This window comes from Battus philenor, unplaced genomic scaffold (assembly GCF_028537555.1).
Source record: "Battus philenor isolate CCGP_79_NKW_IND1 unplaced genomic scaffold, ilBatPhil1.0.hap1 SCAF_15, whole genome shotgun sequence".
NCBI lineage: Eukaryota > Metazoa > Arthropoda > Insecta > Lepidoptera > Papilionidae > Battus > Battus philenor.
In genome coordinates, this window is record NW_027181677.1 from 12537109 (window position 1) to 12548385 (window position 11277).

The 11277-nt window shown below is 32.3% G+C and overlaps 1 protein-coding gene across 1 annotated transcript; it reads right to left on the reverse strand.

Moving 5' to 3' along the window:
- Positions 1–213: 213 nt before the first annotated feature.
- Positions 214–10878, reverse strand: nmd (no mitochondrial derivative). The gene is made up of 8 exons (XM_068761456.1): positions 10540–10878; positions 9801–9897; positions 8364–8508; positions 4789–4956; positions 3858–3986; positions 2953–3092; positions 1907–2038; positions 214–975 (listed from the first exon to the last, which is right to left on the reverse strand). The coding sequence occupies exons 1-8, from the start codon at positions 10710–10712 to the stop codon at positions 814–816; spliced, it is 1146 nt and encodes a 381-aa protein (XP_068617557.1). The 5' UTR covers positions 10713–10878; the 3' UTR covers positions 214–813.
- Between the last annotated feature and the right edge of the window lie 399 nt (positions 10879–11277).

An 11277-nucleotide genomic window follows, 5' to 3' on the forward strand; every position in this document is an offset into this window, starting at 1 on the left:
ATATGGATATATTGAGAGACACATTTATAAAGATAGTTCAGAGAAACCCCCTATAACGCGATTTCGTGTCCCCCTTATAACAAGTGTTATCATACCACAGTGCAAACATAGCACGTCATGTTTAAGCACCATAAAATTTAAAGTTATTTACAATGTTACTAATTAATTTTGCAATGCCAACAATATTTCACCTAATTTTGATTAACTATTAACTTGAATTGCATTATTGATTTAAATTTTGTTTTTATGTTTACATACAAAGGATATCTCCTTAATATTCGTTTTAAATTCTCTATAACTAAAGTTAAAAATGAATCATTTGATAATAGTGCATTTTAGAGGGTGATATAAGCATGTATTATTGCAATTCTTGTACAATGCTTTTTATTGGAACTCTGAACTAATTAACCGTGTTATAAGGATTTACTGTAATTTCATTTGCAATCTACCCATACTTATGAGAAATATTCTTTCTAGTGACCTAACTCTTGAAAATAATTTAAAAGTTACTCAAAATGACATCTTTACTCTGATGAGTATATATATGGACTACACAACATATATATATGGACGGGTATATACACACATATATGTAGATATGTACGTATGTATGTTAATATGATTAACAGAATAAGACAAATTAAAATGTTATATCAAAAAAAACCTTGTATTTTATGTCAGATATGGATTAAAATATATTATCGATCTGGCATCGCATTCGCTGTCTGTGTGAGGTGTGCAACAAGTGTGATATTAGCCGAGCCTCTGTGGCTCTGGTACGTGGATGTGTTTCAATGTATGTCTACCTACGAGCTAGTCTAATTCTATCCGCATGGTGGGCGCGAGGGTGCCGCACTGGATCTTGGACTCCTTGAGCTTGTGCAGCGACAGCCTCATGTCCTCCATTGTGATGGGTCGCACCGCGTCCACAAACTCCTCGTCAGAGTCCGAGTTCGTTGTTTTCGTTGTTGTGCTCTGTAAGTAATTCATTTATTTAACATTGTTTGTGTATAATAGTTTCCCATAAATAAACGTCAAGCGTTCATTTACACGCTAATTAAAAAAAAAAATTAAAAAATATCAGGTATTTTAATGGTTGAATATAGTAATAATTATGAATACGTATTTATTTGTCAAATGCTTTTTTATCAAACACAGGTCAATACGAACTTTCGTGGTTTACAGACAGTTTACTCATGGTAAGAAAAAGTGAAAATAAATAATTAAAAAATCAAATATAATTAATATTATTAATGGTGTAAGTTTTTTTTAAAAAATAATTATTTCAAGGGCAGTGACTACTCACTACACTAATAGCGCAGTATTACAATAGGTAAAGTGTAGAATAGGTAGCGGAACATCGTTAAGTAAAGTGTAGTGAAGCCTCAATAACTTCAATGTATCCGATATAATGATTGCAATGTTAATAAAGTTTAGTGCATTAATAAATTGAATGTAGTATAATTTCAATAAGTGTTATAAAGCATCAATATGTGGAGTGTAACATAGCGTTAATAAGTTTAGTGTAACTAATAAGATCAATATAATATAACTTAAGTAAACTATTGCATTAAGAAGTTGAGTGTAGTGTTGTGTTAATAAATTGAATTTAGTATAACTTTTATAAGTGAAATATAGAGAAGCATCAATAAGTGGGGCAATGTAGCGCGAATAAGTTATATACCTTATATGGTCAATGCAGTGTTACATTAATAAATTAATTGTAGTGTAACATTAATAAGTGTAGTATAACATAATTAAAGTGTAATAATTAGTATGTAGTGTAGCTTTAATAAGTAAAGTGTAGTGTAGCTTTTATAAGTATAGTATAGGTTTAATAAGTGTAGTTTAGCATAAGTTAAGTGTAGTTAGTGTATGATTAAAAAGTGTAGTTTAATGTGGGCACCTCTTGGCTGTCGCGGGCGCATTCCTCGCGCGCCAGCTCGCGCACGCGGTATACGGCCGCTTGGCGACAAAGTTCATGAAGGTCCGACCCGGAGAAGCCCTCCGTCGCGCTGGCCAAACGCCGGTAGTCGATCTATAAACAACGCACAAGTATATCAGTACTAAAGCACTGGAACAAGCGAGTCAGGAATGAGGAGATACAACAAATGAAAGTAGCCAGCTCAGCGGATTGGCAAGCTGAGCTCATAGGTTCTGGAATGGAGACCATGAACCAGTAAGCACAGCGTCAGAACGTCTACATCTACCCACAAGGTGTACATGTGACATTGTTAAAGTCGTGGAAACAAGCTGAATGTAAGGGAAGGCATGAAAATCTATAGAAGTCTATTGACCAGCTGTGAAAAGTGCAGTAAAAAATACATGTATGTTAAATTTGGAGATATGCTCCAAAACTAAAAATTCGTATAATATGAAAAAAAAAAACAAAACAAAAATGTTCGATAAGAAGTAATAGTGAAATATCCACAAGTATTTAAAATATAACAACAATTTTTCCAAAAAATTCAGACCATAAATACAAGACTTAAAAATTCTAATTTAAATTTGGAATAAAAATAAATTTCGCAACTAATGATCACTCAATAACAAGTATACACACATGCTGTTAATTTAAATTTAATTTTTTTATAATAATTACGAAAATGCATTAGTAGATATGCCAGATAAATATATAAATATACATATATATATATATATATATGTATATATATATAATGTCAAGTTTGATTCAAATAAAGAATTTGGTTCATTATTAATGGTCTCTTTTGTTTTTTTTTTTTATATAAAGCGGACAAAGTTAGTTCTATGGTTATAAACTGACCAACGGTTTGTTTACTTATGTAAATTAAAGCAGGTACCCCTAGCTGTATTTTGTAACTGTATACATATAAATTTCTGTAAGACTCAAAATTAGAGTTAAAAAATAATTTAGGGATTTTTGCTAAAAAAAAAAGTGATTTGGTATTTAATATAATAAGAGTTTGTTACGTCTGTGGCGACGGGCTCGGAGCGCAGGATTAGCTGAAGTATTCTTTCACGCTGCGTCTCGCTGGGCATCGGCACGTGGAAGGTGGCTGGCATGCGGCGCTGGATCGCTTTATCCAGGTCTTGAGGACGATTCGTTGCTCCTGGCAATCATATTACACACTATGGTCACACACAAATGCATTGTAGACATTTAGATTGTGAACACATCTGAAATACACATATTGACTAACATAATTTTAGCTCCAGAACGTCCACTGTTGAGCTTCATGAGACCGGTCTGAAGTGGTCTGCAACCAATGTTTTTCTAAACCAAAAAAATCTCTACCCTTATTTTGAAGAAATAAACCTTGGTGGTAGGAAGTTTTATTTTTTATTTCTTTAGTTTCGTTTTCATGAACTTTTGTGTGCTACCTTAAATATTAAACAGACTTATAATTGCAATTAAGCTATTAATATAACTTAATCACTTTTGTAAAGAAATTTGTAATGAACCACATAGCTACACCCTATAGACGCTCACTGCTAGGCATTGGGGGAGATCTAGCCCCAAAGACATCTATGGAGGGATATATAGTAATCGCCACGCTTGGCAGGGGAGTTCGCGATCGCATTGAGGTATTATGGTACACAGAGGACGCTGCTGCCCATTAGGAAACTTGTTTAAAAACAATCCTATATAATTAATCCACAAAGTGTGAATTGTTCATTGGTCAAATGCCGCATTTTGAACTTTAGCATTGTAAACGCACGTATTAACTTATTGCTTTTGTAAATTTGACTTCAGGATTTTCTTATTAATTAATCTATAGTTATTATACTTATTAATTTATTTTTTATTTCCTTCCTAACAACCATATTTCATACATTCGAGCAGAAAACATGGTCGTGTTGGTATTGGGGCTTACCCATGATGATGACTGTACAGTTGTTGTCGGTGATGAGACCGTCCCACAGCGACATGAACTGCGTCTTCATCATTGCCGTCGCCTCGTGGTCGTGCTGCGTACGCGTGCGAAGGAACGACTCAATCTCGTCTGTAAGCACAAAACACAGCCGTTTACACACTGCACACATATGACAAAGAATAATTATAAATATGTACTTATAATAATAAAATTGGAGATTTTTAGAAAACCTGTACACTATTGTTTGATGGTAAAATTGGTAACTATATAGGTTCACTACACAGGTTCATGTTCCAATATGTTATTGCCAAATTTATTCCATTGTGCTCTTAAAATCTCCAATTTTATTATTAACTGTACATATTTATAATTGTGTATAGGTATACATATATATCTATTAGTTTAGAATTATACTACTGTGATCAAAAGATGAGGTGGAATTGTCACTTAAATCTCCCAAGCATCAAGGTGTATAAATTATCTTTTCTAAGTTGGTAGGACTGTTTATAACATTTGCCAAGCGTCTGTTGGTGAAAAAAAAATTAAAAACATATCTGTGTATTAATAAAAGATAATTTAAACTTTAACAGCAAACATGCCAAACTCTGTTACATGGTTTAATTATCTCAGAGTTACAAGTGTTTCTGTCAAAATCAAGATTTGTACTAAAAACACTTAAATTTAAAAAAAAAAACCTCAACAAGCCATAAACTCAAAAATCCAATGCGGCAGCCTGGTTTTGACAGAATTAAAGAGCCGACGATAAAAACCGACTATTACAACTGGACTGGAAAAAACATTGGCAAAAGTGTTTTTTATCAGATTGGGTTTACTTTGAAAGCGATGAAATTGATTTTTCTTACTTTTTAATTACAATATTATTTATTTTACAAAAAGATTTAATAAAGAAATAAGGTAATTTAAAACTAACCGATAAACACAATGCAGGGCTGCAGTTTGACGGCCAAACTAAACACAGCGGCCGCTAGCTTCTGTGTTTCGCCGTACCACTTGTCGGTGAGCAGGGACACATCCAGGTTGATGAAGCTCATGTTCGCCTCCTTCGCGGTCGCCTTCGCTATCAGAGTCTTGCCGCAACCTGAACATCAATAATACATTTACTATTACAAAGTAACCAATGATCCTATTTCAATTGATGATGACCATCTACATCAGAGTTCCCCAAACTTTTTTGTGTCGTAGACCCCTTGCCATGTTTTTCCGTGTTGGGTAAACCCCCTACTTACCTGATATTGATTTCCTATAAATTTCTAACTGTAGTGAAGTTTAGTATTAAAAACTTAAAGTAAAAACACATGATAATTTATACATTTATTAATTAAATTTAATTTAAAACTACTCAAAATAAAATTTTGTATCTATTATGTAAAATATACGTAACATATAACATATAATGTTTTGATATTATAAGATAGTATGATGTAAGTAAATAGGTACTATCAGTATCAGATCCACTATCGTGGACCCCCATTTTCATTTCATGGACTCCCAAATTTTTTTTCACTGACGTAGACCCCTTGCAGGTTGTCACAGACCCCTCAGGGTCGAATTTTATAGCACATGCATACACCTTGTGCACTAAATGATTTATTTAATTATTAAGAAGAAAAATAGTACACAGTAGTACACAGCTTATTTTTATTTCTTCTGACACTGTGTCTATCACTGTTTTTTTAAATAATTTTGGATGTTTTAAGGCGGTTTATAAAACTAAAGTCTTTATTACAAATCATTGTAGAACAATGTAATAAATACTTTACAATGGTACGGAAACCACTGTATTGCACCTTAGGTAAATGTGGTAAAATGGGGGTAGGGAAAGAAAGAACATTGACAGCGGATTGACGGAATGGACATAAGATTATCTTGTTTATTACCCAATTGTTTGGCGGAGAAAATATAGACCGTAGGGGTATATATTCACCACTAAAATCCAAAATTCACTCTAAGTTAACACATATTTGGTTATCAACTTTTATGCAACATATAGACAAATTAATTGCTGAGCAGAATACTCATTAACCCATAAAATTATGTAATTTTTTTAAAATTCTTAAGGAGACATGAGTGACTGGAAAATTTAAAAAATAGTAAAATAAAATCATCCACAGGGTAAATTAACATGTTCCGTGCCAAAGCAATTTTAAAGAGTTTCCATTCAGACTGCAAGAGGCGTATACAGGCGTCCCTCGTATAACACGGTACTTGTAAAACACGGTTTCGATATTACACGGTACAAGAATTGAGATTAATATAACACGGTTTCGATATTACACGGTAAAACACGGTTTTGAAATATGTACATAACACGATTTTGAAAAATATGCATTGGAAATTTGAATTTTATTTTCGTTTAATAAGGGGAATACCCCAAATTTATTGCTACAAAAAAATATCTCATTTCGTTTTGAGAAGTGAAAGTACATATGCGTTTTGTCCTTTGTAAATGAAGTTGATAAAGTTTTAGCTTGCTTTGTTTTTAACATTTTAGAAAGTAAAGTAAAAAGTGATAAAAAGTACATAGTAAAAAAGCCTTCACGGTGCAGATAACTAGTGAAGAGGAGTTTCAACCAACCTGGAGAAAAAAAAGTAGATTAGCTGTAATTTCTGATGAGAGTGATGATGAAAATTAATTTTGTAATCGTAATAAGCTGTTTCTACTTGTTTTATAATATGTAATTATAATTATTAGTCTTTGAATATATTTTTTTTGTATTTTTTAATTTTTGTATTTCATCATAAAATTGAATTTCATTTATTTTTCTTAATAAAAACTTGAAGGTAACTTCCTTTTTCATTTATGTAGTATTTGGAACGAAATTTCAGCTATCACAAATTTTACACCTTAAGATTTGGTTTCGATATAACACGGTACACATTGCCTTTATTTATATTATTTCAAGGTTTCGTATAACACGGTTTCGATATAACACAAGACAAGGGCTCGATACTACACGGTATACCTTGTTTCGAATAACACGGTTTCGATATAGCACGGTACGAATTAACCGTGTTATACGAGGGACGCCTGTACAACTCACACTTCAAAAATTAAAAAAAGTCGTTTAAGATGTGTGCTTTACACTTTTTCAATACTACAAACTAGAATTGCAGGAAAAAGGCATAAATTTTACTATGCATTACGTACACACACACATGATGTGAAGTTATCTGTATTCGACCCTACAATTCATTTAAGAACCCTTTATTTTTTAATGAGAACTGCAAATGGCCTGAATGTAAAGTGCAACGGGGATTGTATACACTATGGAATCTGTTAGAAGACCTGCCCTTTAACATTATTGCCAATAAACAAAGAAATAGCAAAATAATGCCTGTTTCCATTAAATAATTAATACTAATTTTAGTGATTAATCTGTAACAGGTTCTTTTCTTTATTTATTCTACTTAATATTTGATAGTATGAACTCTGCTAAGTAAATATATTAACACATTGTTGACCTGTAATTTTACTGAAAATTTATCTATTGTCACTGGCCGGGTACCGTTTTTGCATAGATTATATGTAACTCTTTCATTTAAGAATGTAACAAATTGGTCTATCTAACAACCAGATCAAAAACACCACTATCAAAAAATATAACCGTTGCCCGACTGATAGTTTGAGTGTCACCAAGTTCAATAGTTGCACCAGGAATATCATAAATAATTCTAAAAGTTTTTTTTTAATGGAATCAGACGATACCTTGCGGAAGTCCATCCTAAGTAAGAAAAGGATCAATATTTAGCCACTTCCGCACATGCAGTGGTTCGTGCAACAAAGTGCACCGCCCGCCAGCCGCTGATAAATCCGCCTCAAATGCCAAACACATGTTACTTAACTCCTGAAGATGCCCCGTGGAGGGATGGAACATGTGTTTAGTGATTTGGCGGTGGCAGTTGTGTGATTCGCATTGTTTGCCGCATTCGCATGTATCAGCGGGCTGGCGGGCGGTACACTTTGTTGCACGACTACCGCTGCATGTGCGGAAGTGGTTAAATATTGGTCCTTTTCTTACTTCTATAAGTTTGTTGTAATTTGTTTGTTCCACGCTTCTTTCAAATCGTCGTCACTATCTGAAGCTCCTATATTTCTTATTTGATGTTTTGGTGGCCTTATATCAGTCACTTCTTTCTGATACAGTATCATTTTCACAGTAACCAAAATTTAATTCATAATAACTCGGACAATCAGATATGGCATCTGCATATAATTTGTTTAAAGATTTTTCATTATGTTCCATCATCCAAAAATTTTCCTTATTTATTAAATATTTTTTACAGACAAAAGATTTGTCTCTTATAAGCGAAAGAAACAGCTTGTGTTATACTAACCAACAATTGCACTGCATGGTCACACACAGAGCATTAAAAAACCCTCCATGACTTTACTCTTGGCCTGTCACCAATGTTCAGCCTTAAAAACATGAGTTAACATGTGACCAGGCAACAATGTGTTAATTTTAACAGTATAGAATAAAGTACCTGGAGGTCCATGCAATAACACTCCTTTAGGTGGCTGTGTAAGCCTGCTGTCGGCAAATAGTTCCCGTTTCTGAATGGGCAGGATGACAGTCTCGCGCAGCTCTTGGATCAAATGATCCAAGCCAGCAATATCTTTCCAGTTCACCTGTAATAATCAAATGCCACTTAAATAATTATAAACTTTACAAAAAACACCTTACTCATCTTATCTTAACCTTTAATATTTAATTGTTGATTAAATGTTTATTTATCATACATTTAACCTTAAACACAAATAATTATGATAATATTTAAAATAGATTGACTCGATTTTTCAAACAGGTTAATTATTAGGCAGACCAGAAAGTAATGTTGTTACTGTCAACATATTTCAAACAAAAACTGATTGTTTTTTAATGCTCTGGCATTGAAAATTTATGTACTAGATGGTAAAAGGTTGTAGATAACAAAGGTGAATATATTGTTAATTACAAATAAAAACTTGTTAAAAATGTAGACGTGTGAATTTAACTTAGGAAAGCGACATTATTTTCTGGTCCTACTAATATTTTCATTGATTTTCACTTTAAATTTCAACCATCAATCAATGACAACCGGATAGAATTAATTAAAATTCTTTACATTTGTCACATTGTATGCCTATAACAAAATCTAATGGCAAAAATTTGTAACACAATGCAATATTCTTTAACCAACAAATCACTTAAGCTCTACATAAAACAATACCATCAGTAATTTAACCTTACTTCATAGCAGAGCTCTTATCAGTTATTTTTATAAATATACTTGTTACTTGAATCTACAACCAGTATAAATCAATATAAAAATACCAAATATTTGTTACTAGAAACCTGTCTTATCAAACTAAATGTTTGATTTTCATTTTACAAGTTCTTTGGGGAAATCCCCACAGAACTTGTGTTATCTAAGAAATATACTTTATGGTTCCTTTTGGGGGATTCCCTCTAAAACATTTGTGTTTAAATACATACAAAATTAATTTATTACTATTCAAACTTTATCTGTGTGTATATGTGAATATTTTAATATGTGAACTTGAATGTTAATTCAATACTACAGTGTATTTTGATATTATATATACCCTAGGTATATTGATAATTATCAAACTATGTGATGACATAATCATGTCTCTTCATACATATAAAAAATCATAATTGTCCTCTTTCACTTCCAAATGACAACCTCAACCCCCCTTGAAGGTAGAATTTCATAAAATCTAAAGCTCTGTGAAACCACTGTGAAATAAACATTTCTACCAAATTTAAGCTGAAACTATGAAGCTACTCTAAGCCTTATGTTTGCTATTTGAAATTCTAGAGGCATAGTGATGAGTCACTACATTAGTGGAAATCTCTTATATATAGATTGAAAAAAATGTGATAGTACAAAAACTAAATTTAAATGTGTAATATTTACATTAATCTCATCTGGCACAACCAGCTGTGATGCGATGATCATTTCATGGTCTGTCAGCTTGTCTAGCGCCACCGAGTGCTTGCCTCCTAGCCCCGCTCTGGAAGACATCCTTAACACATGCAAGATCCGTACAGTGGGTGCTCCATAAGGTAAATTCGTAAAACATGATGTTTTATGAATATATTGAGTTTTCATTTATGAAATTAGACACCTATTATTTACATATACAAATTTTAAGGATTTTAATACAAAGTTGTTTTAATTAAAAGATCTATGAATAAAGTTATGTGATGAAAATATGAAAAAATATTTTTTAAACTACCTTCAGTATTTAATTTTGTTTATAATAAACAATAAAATAATTTATCTAATCTTAATAGCATAATTAAAATAGAAAAACTACTGACCCTGATACTTTTTCTTTGTATGTTTGCTTTGTTTGTATGTTTTTGATCACATTTTCTAGTGTATATATTTATTATAACTAACTTATATTGCTTGTTACAATTAATTTCTCATCTTTGTCTTCATGAAATAATCAATTGGTATTCAATGCAAGACTCGTAATTTCCATTTGTAATTCAGAATATACAAAATGATGTAATAGTGACACAACAAAAGGAGTTTAATTTGGGAGAAACAAAAAAGTTATGTTAGTATTTATTTTATTATATTTGGATGAGTAAAAAGGCGCAATTTTTTGAATGATTAAAGAAAGAGGTTACCGATCAATACATACTTGCGTAACTGTTCCCGGGCTCGCTCCTCGGCTTTCTTCCGACTCTTCGACGTCGGGTCAATCTGGTTCACGAGCCATTTGATAGAAAAATATGTCACCGCTGATACGAAAGCCACGCGAATTGCCATTTGGAAGACATCATTTCTTGTAAACGCTGACCCTTCTACCATCATGCCGTATTACAAATAATTTCACCGACGCAAAAAGTCGTATTACAAAATTTCTTCCTCGATATATATACTACCCTCCAAAATGCATCAATCAATTTTAATTAAGTTTTGTAAAGAAATATTTTTTATTTTCTCAAAATTCTCTAATCACAAAACCATACAGTATTATATATGTACGGGAAATGAAAATATTCTGTCAAGTGTCATATAACAATGTCAAAAGTTTGTTGTTCTAGGTTAAAGATAACTTAAAAAACGTGGTAACACTTAAATATTCCGCTATTTTATATACTAATTCTTGCAAATTTGTTTTAATTTCAAATTGATACCGTTAATTTCTTAACAATGACAAATTTAATTTGATATGATATAAGAGTTTATTAAATTTAATGGTAATATTTTTTTTTGTGTTCCCTATTTCATCTGCGATCAGTCCCAGGACTATAAGCGGATTGGTTGAGTAGTAATAGCTTTGGAAGGGGTCTCCCCGGCGGGAAACACTCCTTGTTCACCATCGAGCGTCTAGTCTCTGGATGTATTTTAGTTTGATTAGTTATTTGTAATATGA